The sequence below is a fragment of the Lissotriton vulgaris genome, chromosome 2_1, assembly GCF_964263255.1.
Source record: "Lissotriton vulgaris chromosome 2_1, aLisVul1.2, whole genome shotgun sequence".
NCBI lineage: Eukaryota > Metazoa > Chordata > Amphibia > Caudata > Salamandridae > Lissotriton > Lissotriton vulgaris.
In genome coordinates this window covers 2098906855-2098929341 of record NC_141687.1, presented here as the reverse complement: position 1 = coordinate 2098929341, position 22487 = coordinate 2098906855, and the positions used below count along the sequence as shown (strand labels likewise).

The 22487-nt window shown below is 44.5% G+C and overlaps 2 protein-coding genes across 3 annotated transcripts in view; one reads left to right on the top strand and one right to left on the bottom strand.

The window, feature by feature from the left end:
- Positions 1-4611, bottom strand: part of PIGB (phosphatidylinositol glycan anchor biosynthesis class B) — a 157094-nt gene extending 152483 nt beyond the window's left edge. The window contains exon 1 of one of the 2 annotated variants that reach the window (XM_086958335.1): positions 4409-4611. In XM_086958335.1, coding sequence (XP_086814461.1) covers positions 4409-4508 — 100 coding nt within the window. In that variant the 5' untranslated portion in view covers positions 4509-4611. The remainder of the gene's footprint in view (positions 1-4408) is intronic. The other variant, XM_086958334.1, reaches the window with a different exon arrangement.
- Positions 4612-4644: 33 nt separating this feature from the next.
- PIGBOS1 (PIGB opposite strand 1) lies at positions 4645-21865 on the top strand. The gene is made up of 3 exons (XM_086958337.1): positions 4645-4762; positions 5176-5289; positions 21477-21865. Exon 3 carries the CDS (start codon positions 21552-21554, stop codon positions 21717-21719), a length of 168 nt encoding a protein of 55 aa, XP_086814463.1. The 5' UTR covers positions 4645-4762; positions 5176-5289; positions 21477-21551; the 3' UTR covers positions 21720-21865.
- The last annotated feature ends 622 nt before the right edge of the window (positions 21866-22487 follow it).

Sequence of the window (22487 nt, the reverse complement as noted above, 5' to 3'; positions counted from 1 at the left end):
CGGACTGCCGAGACATTGTCCATCCGAAGAAGGACACAACAACTGGTCTGTAGAGGGGAAAAACATTTGATCGCAAAGGAGCCCGCCAGGAGCTCCAGACAGTTGATATGAAGCTTCAATTCCTGAGGGGACCAACGACCCCCGGTCGAGACCGAGCCGCAACGGGCTCCCCAGCCCCAACGACTGGCATCGGATTCTATCACCAGATCCGGAGACACACCGAAGAGGGCCCTGCCGTTCCAGGCCTCCATGTGGTCCAACCACCACTGCATCTCCCACCGGACCTCCTCCGTAAGAGGAATCTGATCGGAATATCTGAGCCCTTTCCGGAGATGAAGAATTTTCAGGCGCTGCATCGCCCTGTAATGAAGGGGACCCGGAAAAATCGCCTGGATGGAGGACGCCAGGAGACCGACTACCCGCGCCAACGACCTCAATGACACAGTCGGTCTGGAAATAACAGATGTCAACTCTCTCTTGATATAGCGCATCTTTTGGTTGGGCAAGAGAAGCTGACAAGTAACCGAGTCGATCTGAAAACCCAGGAAATCGATACGCTGGGCTGGTACCAAAACCGATTTCTGGACATTGATTAGAAACCCCAGAGATTGTAAAAGTGTGATGGATAATTCCAGATGATGAAGAAGTTTGAGAGGACAATCTGCCATAAGGAGAATATCGTCCAGATAAATAATCAGCCTGACACCCAGTGACCGAAGATGTTCCACCACAGGTCTCAACAGCTTCGTGAAACACCATGGAGCTGACGATAGACCGAACGGGAGAACCTGATACTCGTACCAGACTCCCTGCCAGAGGAACTGGAGAAAACGGCGATGAGGTTTGTAGATCGGGACCGAAAGATAAGCATCCTTGAGGTCCAGCCTGACCATCCAATCCCCTTCTCGAAGGAGATCCCTCAACAGATGGATGCCCTCCATCTTGAAATGGCGATAGACTACTTCGCCGTTGAAGTCCTTCAGGTTGAGAACAAGACGAGCACCGCCCCCTTTCTTCTCGACCAGAAAGACAGAACTGGCAAACCCCTTCGGATGACGGGTGGTTGGAATCACCGCCCCTTTTTGTAGAAGAGAATCTATCTCCTCTGAGAGACAAACCTGATCCTGAAGAGAAAAACTTAGACAAGGAGGGGGACAAGTCTGACGCACCGGGTGATAGAATTCTATTCTGAACCCCTGAACAGTTTGTAACACCCAAGCATCGCCGGAGAGCATGCGCCAATTCTGCAGGAAAGATTGAATGCGACCCCCCAACATCACATCGCATGCGCGAATCAGGCTCACCTGTAGAGTGGGAATCTTGGTATTGTCCCTGATGACCACCGGAACGTCCTTTGCCATACTGGCCCTTTCCCTTTCTGGAAGGGTAAAAGTTGGCGCGGGTGGAGTAGCCAGAGTCGTATTGGCCACCACGATGCTGCGATCCACCCTTCTGGGACTGCTGTTGAGAACCGCGGCCGAACGACCGTCCCCTTTGTCGTCCGGCCTTGCTGAAAACCGGACGCATGGCCCGGCGCAAGGAGGCTTGTGCCTTGTCAATGCCGCTAAAGGCAGAAACAAACTTAGTCAATTCCTTTAGGAAAGGTTGGCCAAATAGGAGACCCTGCGCCTCTAGACCTGCCTCAGAGGTGGCCAGCTCTGCCAACTTTGGATCCAGCTTCAGGAGGATGGAACGTCGACGTTCTGCTGATATGGCACAATTGACGTTCCCAAACATACATACGGCCCTTTGTGCCCATTCGATTAGCTCGTCAGGGTTAACTGTCGCCGCGGCCTCTTTGGCCTTGAAACCAAGGTCCAGGATCTTGGATAAGGGACCCAACATGTCCATTAGTTTGTCTTGACAAGACCGCCAGGAGCGGTCCAAGCCTTTCTTGGGGTCTTTAGAATATTTTTTAAGATAGGTGACCATCATAGGGTCCACCTCCGGCGTTTCAGCAATATGGTCTGACAGGTCAGGCCTCGGGCACTCTGAGCGCAGCCGAGCGCGAACAGACGCGTCAAAAGGTTGGCGAACATGCGCCTCCAGGTAAGCTGCTACCGCTGGAGCGGGGAGCCATGACGTGGAATTTGGGTGGACAATGTCCTCAGGTTCAAAATTGAGAAGGGGGGGACGCTCAAGGGCGTCAACAAAATGCTCCTTACGGAGACGTTTCCTAGGAGGAGAGTCATGACCTGAAGAGGCTTGACCATGGTCTGACTCCTCCGCACAAAGAGACATAGAAGACCTGGATTTGTCAGAAGATAAAACCTTCGCCAGTCTCTGAAAATCCAATTTGTGGGGGTTACCAGGAGATTTTGCAGATTTTTGCGAAGGAGGCAACCAGCCTTGTTGAATGGCATATTCATTAAGATGGCGTTTTAGTGGATTAATGGCTCTCACCAGAGCCTTGTTGACGGAATGCTGAACACCTTTATCCAACTCCTCCACTAAGTCATATTCCAGAGAAGTATCTTCCTCCTCCTCATAATAACAGTCTTCATCCTCTACATAATATTCAGCCATTGCAACAATGTGCAAAAGTCAATGCCCACAAGACTGCAGAAATATATGGGGTACCAGAGATACCAGTAATGGGGGAGTGTGACCCCAAAGCAGGCTTAACTGAGGTAAACTCGAGTAAGAAAAAACAATTCAAATGTGGAGGGAGAAAGCCTGCCGTCAAAACACTCTAGGCAGAGCCTATGCACAAAAAATATACAACCGAAGCTCTTTCCTGAGCTCCGGCGTCAAGCGGGGTCAACAGTTCAGGGCTGTGGGCTGAGCGCAGATGAAACAGCGGTCCTTCACTCAACCGGCAGGCGGGCGTGTGAAGAAACGCCTCGAGCCGGAAATAAAGCAGCGCGCATGCGCGACACTGAATGCCTCTGAAACAACACCGGCACGAGAGCGCTCGCGCTCCCTACACGAGCCGCGGACCCCTACTCCCGCTCCACTAAAAGCGACCGGCACCAACTGCCAGGCACTGGGAGGCGAGCAACGCGCTCCCAACAAAACGCGCCGAGAAACGGACGACAATGTCAACAAATACCGGCACACCGAAAGGCGGACCCAATGAAAGCATGCACAAGCCGCGCGCAGGTTGGAAGAAGCGCAAGATAAGGCAAGTACACAATTAAATATAACAATAGTCACAACAGCACTAGAAGCATGAAAAGGTAAATAGACTTAACTGGCTGCGGAGCAGCAAAGAAAGAGGAAGTGGTTACCTCTGAGACTGTTTATATACTATGGGTGTACTCTATGGTTGCCCTGTTTCTGTTTTTTCTTTACTGTATTGTGATTGGCTGCTATGTGTCAGTAAAGAAATGAGACTAAGCATAATCGGAGCCTCCTGTCCTGACATAGAATTTATGTGAACACAGGCTCTGGTAGCTAGCCCCACCATTACTCTATGGAGGCGAGCCACGGAGGACGTTTTCCGCTACTCTCACAATCGTTGACTCTTGACACATATCCGTGTCTTCTTTTTGCTTTCCTGCTCTCACGTGGATTTGACGTGAAGCCAGGGGACACAGCTCACCAATCTTACTCAAATATATCACATTTGAACACACACCCGTGTGCACTTCCGTAGCTCCTTTTAAATCCTGAAACCGTGTTTTCAGATCACCTTACAGATTGGGCACGTTCCCATATACCCAGGGGTACAGACTTGATGGGTTGGAATTACCACCGGCATCTCGATTACACCGCCTTGCTTCCATCAACACTCCCCTGAATAAGTCATCGGAGTATCCTCCTAGACGAAACATGTGTTGGCTGGTTGTTCTATGCGGATTGATTTACAACGCAAAGGAAATTAAAGGAAACTAGAAAACTCCTCTGCAAACTTTATTTAATTGTTCTTTCTCATGAAGTTACGTTTAAGTGAATTTTTCTAATTACTCCCATATAGGAGTGCCCAGGACTTGGCCGTACGATATTGTTGTGGGATTTCCCCAAAAACACATAGGGGTTACAGAGTCTTGCCTACCTGGCTAGCACCAAATCTACTTGTAACGTTCTTGACACATACCCAAATTTAGCTGTGCGCCACAACTTCCTACTTACTGAAAACCCTCTATTTTAACCATAGCTCATCTAGCCTATGTTTTCAACTTGCATGCCGGTTTATCCCATCATAAAATCTGGACTACGTTTCCCAGAATGCAAAGCAAAACAAACTAGCATTATTACCTACTCACGCTTGGACATCTGTTACTGTTACACTAACCTCTCTGCTCCCCCACCTCTGAAGAAATATTTGGTTGCCCTCAAACATTTCAATCTTCTCCCTACACTTTATTTCCCTACTTGCTCACCTGTTGTCTTGGCACTCACACTACCCCACTGCCTCCTTCCATTGTGCACGCCTGTCCCCATTGTTCCTGGCTCCCCACAGTACCTGCCCCATTCCGAGCGCCTGGACCCTCAGTGCTGTAAAGCACGGACTTCCTCTTCCTCAATCGCACCTGCTGGTCTCTTTTACGCAGCGCGAAACTCATCTTGCTCTGTTCCGTAGTGGAGCAGAGACTGCAGGACAGGAGGTACCGGTCCCATTAGAGGAATATTCCTTAGCAATAACATCTGATCACATGACAGGCACAGCGCCGAGCACGTTGTTTCTGTTTCCAGATCCTATGTGTATGTATTTTGCTGCAGCGGTGAGCTGCACCCGCTAATCCTGAGAGTGAGGTTCCCAAGAAGAGGCTTTACGAACTAATCAACCACATCGTGGTTGTAAAGTGAATGCTTGGCGGTATGGGCAGGGGAGGTCCTGGACTTAGAGGGCCGATAATTATATTTTATTTGAATATAGCGCGAACAAGAAAGGGGCTTGTGGAAGTTGATGTTTCCTAAAGGGATCAGATGGCCGTCAAGGTCAGCCTTCGGATGCTTGTGGGCCACATGAGAGGTTTTGGCGACTGTTTTTTCTGTTTAGGCAGGATAATTATCGTATACGGGGGGGGGGTTGGGCCGGAAGATTGCTTCTTAAGTAGGGTTTTAAGGACATCAAGAACTAGGCGTGGGTGAAGAGAATCTTGAGAAATCTCTAATGAAGTACAGAATGGGTCGTTTATGAAATGACAGCCCGCTCCTCTTGAAGATGGCCGCTGACTTACTATGTAAAGGTCTTTGACTTTTTGTCCCTCTTTTGTGTCGATTCTTCAGCGTGGTGAAGACAAATAGTATCCCGTCCTGGCAAATAATCCATCCATTCTCCAGGAGGGAGCCATGATAAAGTCAGGCACATGCTGGTTGCACACGACAGTAGCGTTTTAAGAGGTGAGTATCACCGACGTATCTGCTATTACTAACGTGTGCATATGACTGTGACTAATTATTAATAGGCTTGTAGAGAGCGTGCTCTCTGTCGCAGAAATGGGAGACGGGCCCTTCATTGAATACGTGTGGACTACCTTTTATTGAAAGTTTAACCAGAGAAATTAAACGCAGTTCTTTGTAAATACACGCCAAGGTGATTTGTCATCTAGATCAGCGGTTGTTATACACGTACCTGCCAACTCACACGGTGCCACAGTATATCGGCTCACACCACACGGTCACCGGGCGAGGAGCCGATATCACACAAAGGCAGGAAAAACGTGCTGAAAATCACTGTAAACAGTGGATTTCCAGCTCGTTTTACGAGGCTTTGAACTGCAGATATCCAGTAAGAGGTGTGTGAAAACACCCCAGGACATCGGCAGCAGCCCCCTCAAGCTTTTTCTCTGGATATGCAGGAGGGTGATTGGGGGCAAGAGGCCATGCCCTTCCAAGGCAAACCCCTCCACCCCGAAATTTCTGTCTTAGTTGGCAGGTCTGTAAACATTTGATTTCTGTGGATCTGCACTGAATGATTACTCTGCAAAGTTTCCCCAAGAAGCGAGACACCTTGAACCTTTCTTTGGTTTCAGCTAGTAATACTTTGCATGGTAAGATGTAAGGAGGCAGCTATATGCAGTGCTTTAAGGGAGCAGGGTCCCTGCAGGTCACAGACCCAGTAGTAATTTAAAACTGACATTGAAACGGTTTCTTCTCAAGTCCTGTATTCATATCCTTAAATTTTCATGCAAAAAAAGGATCAATTTCTGATCTCTTCACACTGATTGACACGTGTCCCCATATTTGGAGGTCTGTGCTATTTTCATAATTGTCAATTGATTTACATAGCACTTACTACCCCTGAAGAGCGGTTGAAGCACTTTATGGCGAGTAGCATGCCACTCCAAAACTAAAGGTTAGTGGTTAATCTGGTGGTTAATGTTAGTAATTGTGATTCGTCATGGGCTCTGGAGTAAAAACTGCATGCATTTATTCCAGTTTGTTTGTGATGTATTAATACCAGGTAGGTGTGATCATTAGTGGGGGCTATATGCTTTTCGGTAAATGGTTGGTGAGTTAGGGTGGTCGAGATTATGCAATGTTACATTACAGGGATAGAGTTTTGAAGTTGTGATCTATGAAATGGGGTGTCAGCCAATTGCAGAATTAGTAGGATTGATGTAGGCATGTGTGAGTCTGAGCGAAGCTGTTCTCATAAGGAATGCAGAGGATTGCAAGTAAGAAGAGTGTAATGAAGAAAAGAGGAATCAAGCGGTCGTAGGTCGTGAAATTTTCATTCAGGGTTTTAGAAATATAGTGGAAGAAGGCTTTCTGAGTTGGCAAGCAATCAGAGAATGTAAGCTGTAGAAAGAAATTACATTATACATAGTGTTCCATATCCATGGGAGGCAGTTTAAACAGGTGATTCCAAGTGTACATATAATTTCAACATTAAAAAATCTGAAATGTAGTCTGGAGTTTCCCAAACTTGGTACAGGATTGTATGCTGCGCAAAGGGAATTGGCACAGGAAAAGAATAGGTCTCGTATAAGGATCTTCCCTCACTACTCTGCAAATACGTTTTTTTTCACTCACCCACTAAAAATTAGTTATGAGGCAATGTCTGAGAGCCCCTCGCCAATGCGCAATCAGATTTACATTTTGTCACCTAATCCCATCCAAGTGTACTGTTGTGCATGTTTCTGTATGTGACTTTTGTATTGTATGCATTTCATGTATACGTGAAATCGTAGTGATGAAGTCCTGTGGGTTCCATTTTGGATGTCCCAGGCCTGTTCCTGTACACAAGAAGGGGGTGAGGTTGTTTTTCCAGTCAGTGGAAGTGTATCAGGATAGAGGAGACTTAGACAGTGAAGTCAGGACAAAGGAGACCAGGCTACTTTAGAAATTCGAATAGGTCCTTCCTTTGGCACTGCCACTTGGTAAATGGTGAGGGTGAAAAGCGCTGTGGTCTGTTGTTCAGAGTGAGAAGTGTATTTTAGTTAAAACCACCCTTTTGTCTCTTTCTTCCTGTAAACACACTAGGCAGAGAAGAAGCCCCAAGATTTTGAGCACGCCGGGTCCTTAGTTTCCAATGCACAACATGCAGCTACCAGTCCAAACTGCTCAAAGCTGTCTAAGTTCCTCTGTATTTGTTGTTGACTCAAACAATTGTCAACTTTTACAAATGTGCTTTTTTTATCATGGTTTTCATTGCAGCTATAACAATTGCCTGACAGCATGGGGGCACTCTTTCCTTTTCTGAGCTAAAATACAGATCAGTTTTCCCAAACTTGGCAGGCACCAACATGACGGAGCATGTGCTACCGGCCTACATTTTTAATTGAGACTTGCTGAGCACTGGCATGCCATGAGTAGGCCTCAGGACACTTTCACCTCCATACAAGCTCTGACTAAGCACACCCAAACAGCTCCCTGGAATTTCAGTCCCACCCCCAACCCAATATCCAAGGATTCAACAGGGCAGGCGTCCCAGAGAGCAACCTGCAAATCCACCATCCTCGGATTGAAGGTATATAGTATGACTTTGAGGCCATACAATCGGTAGAAATGAGCTAATCAATCAGTAGTGGCATAATAGAACATAGTGCTGCAAAGTTGACTTCAAGCAATAAGATGGTGCTTTACAACATATTCTGACAAAGACCGCTTCGTAAGATGGTGAGAGGCAGTCTTAGGCATTTGCCCCTCCCTTGCCACTTCATGTTTGATGTTGAATACATTTTCTCACCGAATTTGAATTAAACCACCTGCTTAGAGCTAAGCGAGATAAGCAACATGACTGAATTTCTACAACTCTGACTAGTAGTCTAAATCTCCCAGAAATAACAAGCAATGATGCCATCTGCAATTGGAGAAACAGTTGAATTTGAGAAATGCTTTTTAGTCTGAATGAAGTGTGCACAACAGGCAATACCTCTGCTCCCCCCACATCACGTGCCCACAGGTGGCTTCCTGCAGTCTTAAGGGAACATTTTGCAATTGAAAATCTGAAGCAATGTTTGTGCCCTTGAGTACCATCGTAGTATTTTGGTTTTTTTGGGCGGGGAGTGGGGGGAGGCTTTCCGGGGCAGTTAAAATGGTTTGGAAAAAAACTGATTACCATTAAGATTTTCAACTGCAAAGGATGTTTTTCCCTCCTACAGATTGAGAGGATGTGAAGTCTGAAGTGCTCAGTTTGAAGCAAGAAGTCCTCCACAGACTTACACAGTCCTGCTTGAACCCCCAGAAATATTTACAATTTATTGTACGTTTATGTTGGTTCAGGTCTGCATAGTCGGGGAACCATCATAATAATGTGGACAGGTTGAGAATTCTGTGTATGGGGCAAAGCAGACCCCGCTCTCCCATGCCAAACCAGAAGTAGCCATCCTGCTTCCACCTGTACAATCCCACCCTCAGAAAGCAGGGCTTAAGGCATGTTACCTCCATGGGTGATGTACGCCAGAAGTAGCAGGCATAGCAGGGGCCCCTATAACCACAAAAGCTCCTTGCGGTCTCCGATTTTGCCCCCTCCTGGCTGAGTTCAGCCCTGCTGCCTGGCAACCAGGTAAGGAAAAAACTTTGAAGAAATCAAAGTCCTCCTCTGTCAGCACGGGTACTGCAGGGCTCTGCCCGTTCTAGAGGTCTGCTACTCTCACCCTATACTGCAGGGAGGTTTGTGAACATTCATAAAGCATTGTGGCATGTATTTAGTGTAACTACCAATCCCTGGAGATGATGTGGTAAAGCCTACAGTTTATAAAAACAAAAAAAATGTTAAGCCTGTTCTGGATTTCGCTTAGGATTAGTGCAAAGAACTACTCACACACTACCTATTTTACAGCACCAGGTATACAGTGCTGGCTCTATCTGCGCTCTCCTGGTGTAGCATGCCCTGGATTCAAGTATGTGAGTGATAGAGATACCAGAAGTGCTCTCAGGGCTACGATGTGTGCAGGCTCCTCCACGGGCCTTGTTTTCACTCAGGGACTCTGTTTGCTGAATGCAGCAGAGAGCTCCGAGTGTAAAAACCCGAGAAAATTGGAGAATAACCAGGGAAATCAGCTGTGAGTTACTGATTTCCCCAACCCCAAAATAATTCCTCATTCATGGGGGTACTCTCGGGCTACACCTAAAAATCAACTAGTATCCTCATCTCTCCCTGGAGTTACCAAGATCTACGGACCCTTCATTCCCAATGCCTGTTGTAATGTCACACAAGTCTCTTCACTCCCATATCCCCTCAAGATGCAAGACACTGCTAGAGAGAAATAGTATTCCCTTCTGTAGGATGGATCTGCTGGATGTGTGTTCATTACTCTTTTAACATGAAGGGTCCTACAGCAAGGTGATCTAAGATTAGTCCATCTTCCTCAAAGCCAATTGGCTCAACCAGGAGGTCCACAATGTGAGGGCCTGACCGGTTTGCTAATGGAAACTGTCACCGATAAGCCTGAAAGAAATCACACTTTTAAAGTGTATTCCTATCGCATCTCCGATTCAGTTTGGAAAATTATATCTTTAATTTACATTTCCATCACTCCATCTATCGAGGGGGTCATAAGTCTAAGGACTGAACAGTTATCATACTCTGATCGTTGCTGCACTCGCGGAGAGATGCTTGAATCAGACTGGACATTCAAAGTCTCAATATAAGGGTCACCTAGCTCTTGCTACTGCTTTCCCTGTTCTATTTCTAACAACATTTGTATCTCCTGTCGTACTTTTTCAGAGTTGCTCCACTACTCAGTACTATTCCTTTTATTTTTCCCACAAGACTTTCCCAGCCATAGCACAGACACATCAGTGTTTGCTTGCTTTTTCTCACTACACAACCTTTGTTGTTGTCTCATTCTCACTGATGTTGGTACCTGTGTAATCCTGTATAAGCCTAGCTAAGGAGTAATGGAGCACTCTCTATCATCCGTATATTGCTGATCGTGGCCCTGTGCTTGTAAAGGATGGCTTCCAGGGTCTCAAAGACAACTTTCTGATAACAAGCATTTGCAATGCAATAGGGCTCGCATTAGTAAAGTTTGAGGGATTAGTATTGTAAATGACAAATTTATTATTTATGTTTTTGTTTTTACATTTTGGAAATTAATAACTTTGTCATTTACAATGCTAATAGTGTTAACTTGTGGAAATGTGACACCTATAGCATTTGTAATGCAATATGTGTTGTCTTTACATGACTTAGATGTATTAATATTAAAATTAGCAATGTTTTTTTTTCAATATTTAATAGTTAAATTAAAGATATTGTAATATATAATGGCAATAGCTTAAACTTTTGCAAATAATTTTGTGGAAGATTATGTTCTTTATTATAGTGATGAAAATACAAGAACAGAAGTGAAAGAATACATTTTTTTGGTGACATTTTCAATAAATTTTGAAAAATTGAGAGAACATATTTGAATCAGTTGTTGAATTGTTGCACATATTGATGCTTTGTTGGCTCAGAATGATGTTGTGGGTGTGCCGAGTGATGCTGTGGCGTTCAGTGATGCTCTGGTAGCGCATATTGATGTTGTGGTGCCCCTGAGTGATGCTGTAGTGGTGCTGAGTGGTGCTGTGGTGAAAGTGTGCACTGCCGGCTGGTGGTGTGTGTGCCTGGTGGAAGCGTGCACTGACGGCTGGTGGTGTGTGTGCCTGGTGAAACTGTGCACTGACGGTGTGGTTGTGCGTGTGGTTGTATGTGTGGTTGTAGTTGTATGGCGGGCGTGAAACTTAAAGTACGGCCGGCCGGCCGTAAAAAATAATTAGGGGAGAAGAAGCCCTTTGATGTGGTGTCACGGCCTGGCGGCCGTGAAAAAATGCAATTAGAAGAGGGGAAAGTGGTGAGGAGAGTGGTGTTGAGAGGGGAGAGTGGTGTTGAGAGGGGAGAGTGGTGGTGAGAGGGGAGAGTGGTGAGAGTTGAGGAGAGAGTGAGGAGAGGGGTGAGTGAGGAGAGAGGCGAGAGAGAGGTGAGTGAAGAGAGAGAGAGGGATTGGAGAGGGAGTGTAGTGGTGAGAGGGTAGAGTGGTGAGGGGAGATGGGGAGAGGAGAGGGGTGGGTGGGGAGAGAGGAGTGAGTGAGGAGAGAGTGGGATTTGAGAGAAGGGGGGGAGAGGGGTGGGTGAGGAGAGAGGAGTGAGTGAGCAGTGGGATTTGAGAGAGGGAGGGGAGAGGGGAGGGGATAAAGGGGAGAGAGTGAGGGGTGAGTGAGAAGAGAGGGAGGAGGGGAGGTTGAGGTTGAGGAGAGAGGGAAGATTGGAGGGTGAGAGGGGCTCACTTGCAACAGAAGAGCTACCTTACTCACTGGCACCAGAAATGGAACATTATTTAGATACAGCAGAAATTGCATATATGATCACATGCACAAGAAATGGCACTCTGCTCACATGCATCAACAAGAAACATACAAATTAATGCTAAATGTATGCAGTAAGGTGGTGAAAACATTAATAAACTGGCTTGTTATGTCACTACCAAAATAGTGAGACACCATTGTTTCACTACAAAAAGATATAGGTGACACTACCATTTTTTTTACTCTCGAGTGAAGAAGAAAATGAAAAAGTAGATATTACAAGTTGCCATAACCAATTTGCCTACTGTTCCTGTGTGATCAATAGTGCTTTAAGCATGCAACAGTGCCACCATGCCAAGATGAACTGCACCCAAGAACTAAAGTGAACTAAAAAAAACCGAAAAAGACAAAGGAAACACCTACTTGACACACAACTATCGTCGTATGCGTGGTACAATACAAACAACCCCCCAAAAAAAAGAGAAGCCAGCCAAACGTACAAATGTCGTCTGTAAAGTATGCAGCCACTGGAGAAGCATGCTTGTGGGGACTGGGAGGAGGGGTGACGAGACGCAGGCCCTGCAGTGAATAATTAGGGGAGGAGAGATGCCAGCCTGAGGCAGAGCGCATGCTGGGGGAAGGAGGCTGGGCTGCCTTTGATGTGGTGGTGTCTCGAGGAACTACCAGTGTCAAACACTTCCAACCCCCAGACACCCACACAAGCTGCAGTGCCAGTTTTCTCTTCCTCTGTGTGTGTGGAGGGCACAGATGGGCTAGCTGTGGAAGGCTGTGTCTTTCAATCAGTATGTGGTTGTGTATCTCTGTGTGTGGTTGGGGACAGGCAGAGTTGATTTGTGTGGTTGTGTATCTCTGCGCCTCTGCCTCTGTGTGTGTGGCGGGCACAGATGGGCTAGCTGTGGAAGGCTGTGTCTGTTTTTGTCTGTCTGCTCTCCTGGAATTATGAAAAATACCAGCATCGACAGTGGACTTTATCTTGATTAAAAAAAAATAGCTTTTGACAAGCGAGAATTATGTGACCAAGTTAACAAATGGAAACCGTGAGAATGTTTATTAAATAATCAGCTAACTGTAGTGTTACATTTAATGGGTCATTGTCAAATGATTTACCGTGTATAGCTATAGCAATTTAATGTAAGTTAAAATCATAATAAGAACAGGTTTGTAAGTGGTAGAAAAACATCAAATTGACAAACAATTCCTCTTGCACCACAGTATCTTAACCATTTACTGACATTCGTACACAACAATTTTCCTGTTGGGTAAAAGCAGACAGTTGTTTTCATTGATGTTGGATAGGAACACATCAGTTTTAAAATGTGTACTCATCCTGTGTAGAAGTGTTGTGCAGACAGCTCCAAGCCGGAGGCAGATATGTAATCTGTGTACAGCTGCACACACAAAGAATTCATTAGTTTAATTAAGTTGACCACTCTTCAGAAAAGTCCGTCTGTTTAACCAGGGATCGGTCGCATGTCACATTAGAGCACTAATTACAACAACGACTAAAGTGCATGCAAGCTTCTTAGAGTATTTCTTAGTCTGGCATTCAAGATTCTTTTAAAACAATTACACTGACATTAACAAACTTGAAAACCTTGACCTGAAAAAGAAAACCCCGGACACGAAGATCAAGCTCTTGGCAGAAATGCATGAGGCAAAGCGGCCAGGAAAGGATCCCTTTGATGTGGCCGTGAAAGCAATTAGGGGGAGGAGAATTGAGGCCGCTGGGGAAGCGATGTGGCAAATGCTGCTGGCAGGGACCCTGTGGGGAAATGCAAGCTCGTGCACGAGGCGTGCACTTCCCAAAATCCTATGGGGAGAGCCCTTGGCCTAAAGAAGTGGGTTGACTGCATTAGGGCTCGTTTCCTATTCCTACGGAATAGGAAAGGACGAGCCCTAAAAACGGAGATTATAATTCTGTGTATTAAACATACCTGTTTAATCTGAAGGCGGCTCTTTAAATTATTTGGTGTTGGAGAGGCAGTAGGAGAACCTGTAAAGTATTGTCATAACATATGTATGTTGACAGGGTGTTGATTAGGGTTTGATGGCCACCAGAATTTATTTAAAAAGAGAGATGGATCTTACTGGTCCAGGAGGCAGGGTTTCCTGTCGTCTTTATGCGGAGCGTCATCCATGATTTTGACCGTTGCAGCTTTAGTGCTGTATTGAGATCTGAAGCTCGACTATCAGGCGCAGGTTGTTGGTTTAGCTTTAACATTGGATCGTTGCTGCTTTTTCAGATGCCTGCTCAAAGATTGTATGTGAGTGACAGGATGGTAGCTGGCATGGTCACTGGGATGAGCGTTGCTTTATTCAATAGTGGATGTCACTATTCTGTTTTCATAAAAGGGAGGGTCGTCTTTTTAACTGGACACTTCTCATTGGAATGCGTCTTTTGGTTCATTGTGTAATTATTTAATGGTTTTATTTAGCACTGATGAACTCTGTGATTCAGAAAAGGGGGTGGTGATGGACAGAGTATCTGAATTAAGCAGAACACTCGTACCCAGTCAACAGATCAGGGCTTGATCCATCACCGTTTTTTAGCTCACTGCGCCATCCCAGCTCAGAACCTGGCTACATGCAAATTAGTCTGTCCCTGGCCCAGTGCATCATGGGAACAGGGCAGACCAAACTACCAAGCCAATTCTTTTACTGGAAAGGAAACAAGCTTCCGGGGACCGGTTTCTGGCATTACAGCCGTCTACGGCCCGGCTTGCTTGAATCCTGATGGTGCAGTGAGCAAGGGACTCATGTCTGAGCATACCCTTCCTCGCTTATGGTGGACAAAACGATTCAGAAAAGGGGGTGGTGATGGACAGAGTATCTGAATTAAGCAGAACACTCGTACCCAGTCAACAGATCAGGGCTTGATCCATCACCCTTTTTTAGCTCACTGCACCATCCCAGCTCAGAACCTGGCTACATGCAAATTAGTCTGTCCCTGGCCCAGTGCATCATGGGAACAGGGCAGACCAAACTACCAAGCCAATTCTTTTACTGGAAAGGAAACAAGCTTCCGGGGACCGGTTTCTGGCCTTACAGCCGTCTTCGGCCTGGCTTGCTTGAATCCTGATGGTGCAGTGAGCAAGGGACTCATGTCTGAGCATACCCTTCCACGCTTATGGTGGACAAAACGATTCAGAAAAGGGGGTGGTGATGGACAGAGTATCTGAATTAAGCAGAACACTCGTACCCAGTCAACAGATCAGGGCTTGATCCATCACCGTTTTTTAGCTCACTGCACCATCCCAACTCAGAATCTGGCTACATGCAAATTAGTCTGCCAGAAACCGGTCCCCGGAAGCTTGTTTCCTTCCCAGTGAAAGAATTGGCTTGGTAGTTTAGTTTGCCCTGTTCCCATGATGCACTGGGACAGGGACAGACTAATTTGCATGGAGCCACGTTCTGAGCTGGGATGGTGCAGTGAGCTAAAAAACGTGATGGATCAAGCCCTGATCTGTTGACTGGGTAGGAGTATTCTGCTTAATTCAGAAACTCTGTCCATCACCACCCCCTTTTCTGAATCGTTTTGTCCACCATAAGCGTGGAAGGGTATACTCCGATGTGAGTCCCTTGCTCATTGCACCATCAGGATTCAAGCAAGCCGGGCCGATGACGGCTGTAATGCCAGAAACCGGTCCCCGGAAGCTTGTTTCCTTCCCAGTGAAAGAATTGGCTTGGTAGTTTGGTTTGCCCTGTTCCCATGATGCACTGGGACAGGGACAGACTAATTTGCATGTAGCCAGGTTCTGAGTTGGGATGGTGCAGTGAGCTAAAAAACGGTGATGGATCAAGCCCTGATCTGTGGACTGGGTAGGAGTATTCTGCTTAATTCAGAAACTCTGTCCATCATCACCCCCTTTTCTGAACTGATGAACTCTGCGGTATATGTTGCTGTGGAGAAAACCAGAAGTGATCTAGGAATAGTGAAAATAAAAGAACAATAGACAAGAAGCTTGTACTTTAGGAAATGCGTTGTCAATGGCAGTTAAAGCATTCTCTTGGTTTTCGTTCAGCTGCCTGTGTCCCTTTCCTACTACAAACCCTGCTGCTTTGTTCAGTGTATGTCCTCTGCTTTTCATGCTGTAGTCCATTACCAGGGAATCCTATTTGCTAACTTAATTTAGCTATCATGTCTGCTTGTAAGCAGACATAGTTCTGCTCAAGACGTGTTTCCTGCGTTCTACGCTTCAGTCCACTTTGAAATAGAAACTGACGCCAAGCGCCCTAATTGATATCGCCTCTTGAAAAGCAACATTTTTTCAGAAGCATGCATTATCCGCTCTGTCAGTGCCATATTCGTCAAAGATCTATTTGTTTGAAAACTGTATGGTCTAGCAATATCCTTAAAGTCTCATGGCTACGTAGGAACCATCTTTTTAGCCTTCATAGGGCGTATTACTCTCCCCAAAACTATCCAAATTTGTCGCAGGAAACTCAGTGGTATGTGCGAGGTGCGGGCTGATTGCAACTTCAGATATTCATATGTTCTTTGAGAGTCCTCGAATTGCACCATATTGGGAGGCCATAGGTAAGACTTTTACGGCATCGTTAGGTATCCCAATTACTATAGATTTACCATTAGTGATTTTTGGTCTCCTGAAGACAACTCAAATTACAGTTAAAAGCCTGGTCTTCTTTACGGTCCTGTTGGCAAGGAGAGAGATCTGCAGGAGGTGGAAGGATCCTATGCCCTCTTCCCATGCGGATTGGTTGATATCAACTTTACAGACGGCACGTATGGACTTAGCCAGATCGGGAAACCAAAATAAAAGGGCCTTTTGGCATTTGTTTGTATGGGCACAATAAAGATCCGGGTTTTAAAAAAAAAAAAATGTTTCCCCCCCCGGTCCAATGATTATACTACTATGGTGCCAAATACTAATGTTGTCCGGTCCCAGTCCGGCCCAGGCCCAGCAGTAGGCCTCCCCATTGGTAGCCTAAAGGAATATCAAGCTGTGACAGTTGTGGGATTAATGGCCTTCCCACTCGAAATGAAATGATCCCTCCCAGTTAAAATCACTGTGTCAACTGTACTAGAGCATATTCTAAATGGCTTTCTTAACCATGGTGGATATGAGGACAAAAAGAAAATATATATATCCTTAAAGACTCAGGTATGTGTTAAACCGCCATTTTCTTTGGTTGGTAAATCCAAAGATTCACTCCCTCACTCCATTTCAAATTTCTTGAAGTTGCAGAGATGCACCCTTAATGATTTGTTAACTCTGCTGAAACCTCCTGTTCTTATATGTCTTGAATTGAATCCTACAGCCCATGACCTACCTTGTACTTGGATCTTCTTGTGTCCGTCCATTACATTGGTTCTCAAATGTATTTAGCAATCATGTTTCTTTACATGTGCTATCCCTAAATTGAATTTTGCTTCCTTTCGTAGAATGCACCTCACAGATAAACATTGCTTCACTCTACGGCCTGAATTCTCCTATCCTGGAGTTGGCCAGCAAGCAAAGCAGTACTCGCAAGTGGGCTTTAGATGGGAACCCACCTCATCCAAAGTTAACAATATGAGGCCACCCGGTGTGTTCCAGAGTAGTATTTTCTGTCTACTGCACATTGCAACAATTCGAGTTTCCAACAGGTGTGTTGTAAACTCAATGTAAAGCAAATGAAATTGTGTGCCTCATTACATCATGTCAAGATCGGCGGGTCTGTTCTCTTGGTTATCATTTTGAGTAGAGAATTGGCAAATTAATGCATTTGACAGTATATTTTTTCAAAGAAGTATAACATTTTTGTTTTACAAGTAGCTCTGAATGGCAACTGTTTTAATAGTCTAATACTGTGGTGTGCAGAGTTGACCTGACTCTCCCAATTGTTATTTGAGAGTCAAGACATGCCACATGCATTTACAGCACGATTGTCCAAAAGTAATTGGCTGTAAGGACATAGGTTGTACAGATAGATCAAATGCTGTGTATTTTTAAGAGTACCTCCATCGTATTCTCTTTCAAAATGAATAACAAATGTCTTTCTTTCTCTTCTTTTAATTGTATCTCCCTGCCTCAGGAGGGGGGCACTTAGAGTTCGAGGTGGGGTGGGGAAAAAAGAACTTACCCGCAGCCATCCCAGTCGCGCATTTCTGCTCCTCTTCACCTTTTCAGGAAGGCACACACTCCCTGCGGCTTACCTTCAAGCTGCTCTCACCTACGAGAGCAGCTTCAGGATTGGCCTGATCGTCCTCGATTTGCGCTCCAGGACAGACTGTGAGTCTCTGCCTGCTCTGCCCAACCCAGCTGCGTTGCAGAGAGCTTTCACTGCACATGGTGGTTTGGCCGGCAAGATACGGCTGGCAAAACCATCATGTTCAGTGTTGGGAGGGCACTACTACTACCCTGTCACTACCAGGACCCACCCCCAAGAACCGACAGGGAAGCAAAAATATGTGTGTTGTTTTATTTTTCCTTTCCTGACGTGTTTTGGGGGTGACGCTCCTCCACAATTAAGGAGGACTCGCCGCTGTCCTGCCTTTTCCATAGATTCCTAGAAATAAAGTTGGAATTGCCTGGAAAGGGCAGTTGCAGATTCCGAGTCACCTGTATGAATGGGAATCCAATGGATGGGATAGTAAATGTAAAAGTAACACCCACAGTCGCCTCCACTAAACTACAGAGTTATCCATCTGGGTCGACATATCTTGTATATTAGACCACAGTAATAATCATTTAAGTTCTCTAAATGGGTTATTATTGATTTTGCTTTTCAGTAAGTTCTTGGCCCAACAGCACTATAGCATTTTGTGAAAATACACTGGTGGGAGTTGCCCTTTCAGCAGGGCCATCCCAGTAAAAAAATGTTTTTGCCGAACACTATTTTTGCTGACTATAGAGCTCTGTGTGCTTTATCCCTGCTAACCAGTGGTGAAGTTATTGTGATCCTCCTTTCAACGTGGTAAAATCGGCATACCTCTAATTGGCATATTTAATTTATCTCAAAGACCCTTGTTTACAGTGCCCAAAGTGTATCCAGGGCCTGTTAGTAAAATATCACCAGTGGGCAACAGCACTCATTGTGCCAACCACTGCAGTGGCAATGCACACTTGGCTGCTGGCCTACCCTCTGTAGCTTGGCTGTGCTGCTTTTTAAAGGGAATTAAATCAAACTAAAACCCTCTTTTTAAATATTTGTCACACTAAGTAGTTAGTATTTCAATGGGCATGTATTATTGCATGCTTTCTTACTTTGGTGACAGAAAGGAACCTATTTTTACATGCATTCCATAGAACTAGGGCATAAATCTACTGCCTTACATGGCAGTGAAATTTGTCTTTGTTATGTTATTCTGTCTACTGAAAAAAAGCAAGTAGGTACCTGTTGCTATTTACATGCAAGAAGGAGGGTGAGATAATGGAGAGATTGCCCAGTATATTGAGATACCCAGCTCAAGATGTGAAAGCGTAGCGTATTCAGACTCCCTGCTAGCCCGACTTTTACTGGCTTCTTCTTGCAATATGCATACGATCTGCATAAAACGTACAGATGGCATGACAGCTAGACTTGTGCCTTTCTGTTGCGGTATGAGACACATTACATGCTAAACATCCACAATGTCTACAGCATGTTTAACCAGAAAAGTCTTTCTGGTTGAATAAACAAGAGATTTACTTTGCTCAACACTGCACGCGGACAATTCTGGATATGTTGAGTTGCAGATGTATTTGGGCACCTGGAAGCCTGGACTATAACGGACTAGCATTAAATGCTGCTGATTTACTCAGGTGTCTCTCCTCCCCCCGTCCTACAAGAGCCGGCTTGGCTAATAACTCCGAGCACATCGAAAAGAGTTGTTCTTTAGTAAGCAGCTTGGGTATCTGTAGAAGCTGTGTTCTTCTAGTCAGCCCTACCATAATTCTTTAAGTATGGGAGCTCTAACATTTACAGCACCACGCAACCAATGCATTTAATTTTCCTTAATGGAAGGGTTTGAGAGAGGTTCTCCCTTGTGAGAATATGGTTTCTAATGACATGCAGCCTTCGAAGTCCCTCATTCATACTTACTGCTTTATACTTGAAACTGCTCTTGCCGCAGGGTGGACTAAGATTGTTCAATTGACCATGAGAGCAAACCTAAAACAGAAGTTCTCTTTCAGGTAAAACGGGTTCAATCCAGAATATGCATGCAGCAATATACAACAATCCCAGCCAGCCTCGGGAAAATCAGTGTGTGTACTCTTCAGACACAGTGTTTAATGTGCTCACCTGCATTCAGTCTCTTCAGAACCCTAATTGGCCACCTTGGGGGTATTGCAGCCCTTTGATGATTTAGGTAAAATCCCACACCTTTTCTACTCATTTGTTGGCTATTGTTAAAGACCAGCCTCGTTATAGTCTCTGAGAATCATTCTGTTTATTTAACATTTTTATATAGCTCCTCTCTACACCAGATCTGGACTAGTTTGCTTTAATAGGAACAATCGTAGAGAAGTTCAGAAGGACGCCAGATAGTTCTGGAAAAGTGACCATGAAAGTCTTTGTATAAAAGAATAGTGATAACCCAAAGTAAAGCACATGCAATGACCGAATGGCACCATTGTAAAGTAACATCAGATGTTGTTTGAGCAAATGTTTCAGTATTAGAGGGGATGAATGTGGAGGAGATCATACCTAGTTAATAGAGGTAGTAATGTTTAAGGCATTGCAGGGTTCTATTCTATATGCATTTAAATTGGGGGAAGAAATTGCAGTGAGTTTGAAATCTTTACTTTCTCCCTCTTCGTTCATAGGAAGCTCATTGTTTCTTCGTGTCTTCACATCTACTGCAGGTGTTTGTAGATGGTCCTCACACTACGCAGTCTTTTGCAAGATGTTATTTTTAGTTGTACTGTTCACATTGCCTCTGGAACATATACCTTTCACCGTCTTTCCATAGGGCTTTGAGCTAGTGAATTTAACTGTGTTGATTAAACTCCCTAACTCTATCTGGAAAATTAAACTCCGCTATAGTTCAGTAGATTTATGGGCTAGAACGCTGTCCATTTCTGTATAAAGAAAAGTTTAGCCAGAGTTTTATTTTCGATTTTTTTTCTTATCCAGATTCTTTAGGGCTTGTGAAAGTCTCCACTGAAGCCTCCTAGAGATTGTAAACCACATTACTAGAATCTGTATGCCCATGAATGTAGGCCTTGCAAGTCCTTCTAGTGCCTTTTATTAAGTCAAATTAAATAGCAGCTTTAAAGTGTTGTTGTGGAATTTGTTGCAAATTGCTTTTATGTTGACGGAGACGGTGTGTACCTAAAATGTTCGACCACAGTCATTGTGTTTAAGTACAGGTACCTGATAGTTTGATTTATCAACCACGTAACTCTTTTGCAAGATAAATTAAAGATCATCCAACTGTTCATGGTGCCATGAACCAGAGAAGGTTACAGGGGAAAATTGCTTAGATTGTGTCACCCTGTATTAGACCTGATTACGACTTGGGGCGCGAGTTAGAAATTTAGCCGCAAGATTACATCTCCCTTTTGTTGTTGACAAGTAGCATATGTGGGCATTTCATGAAACATCAACAGTGGTAATCCAGGGAAAGCATACTGGATTTTTCAGGACTAGGTCATTTGGGATCAACATACTGCCAGAAATCTGTCCGAAACAAAGTTATTTCCGGACAGACCATCTAAGATTGCATGGTTCTGTTTTAATGTGTTTGAAAGGTTGCACTCCTCTGCCACACCACCACCTGTCTGAGCCTATCTGGCTAGGACATCACCAACCCTAATGCAAGCCTGTATTTCGTCAATGACTATAAGTTTGCACTTGAACTCAAAATAGTAAAGCCAGTTTCCTGCTTTGTTTATTTTTTCCAGATTTGAAGATTTTACTTTTGTCCCAGTGTCGAGCAAACGGAATATTTGAATTCCAAGGGTTTTCTGGTTTTTGAAATGTTTCGTAGATTTACTCTACCCCAGATGCTTTTAGCCTCTCTCCTTGGCATCGTAGGAGGATACTACATTTATAACCCAATCTATCAACAGTATTATTGGGATAGCAGGACACCAAAAGAAACAGAAGAGAAAGCACAACAAGAGGAAAAGAAGAATCAAAAGTGATGTGGACAAATGTGGATGCTTCAAATGTATCAACGATATTGTTTTTATTGCTCGCCATGCAGGTGTGTCTTTAAAATTCGTTGGTCGGTGAGAGGCAGCAACGAAATTGGGATGGTTGACAATCAATAAGGTTCAATCCAGAAGAGCACAGAATGGGTTTATTTATAATCATGTATGTTTCCAAAAAATAATATATTTTCCAAGGTATTGTACCTGAAAGTTACATTCTATTAAAGAGAACTGAATATTTTGATTATCGTTGTTTACGTTTCCTAGTCCATAGTAAATTGAAACATTTAAAAGCTGCTTTTCCCAACAACTCTGCTTTACATTGTAATGCTTTCCATTTATAAACTATTGCCTTTGATTGCAAGGCCATCATTTTCATGCTAAGTAAACTCTGAACACTTTTCAATCCCTAATCAGTTAACATAGATTCCACAGTTGCAAAAACTACTGTCAAAGGTTTGGATTCTCATGGTAGTGAACACCATAATGATAGACAATACACATTCTAACACAATTAATAAGCCACCTTTGTGGGTGAATTAATCAAATGACAACATTTGCAGCACTATTAATGGGCACCAATTGGCAGGATAAAGGTAACAGAACGTTCTTGTAAATTAGCTTAGAAACTAGTTATTCAATGCTCATAAACCCGATCCACACTTTAAAACTGTCAGGGACGTTCAGATCTTTCCTCCATGTGCCCGCCTCAAAACTTGTGCAATCCTCCCTTGTTTAAAAATGCATTTGCTCAGAAAA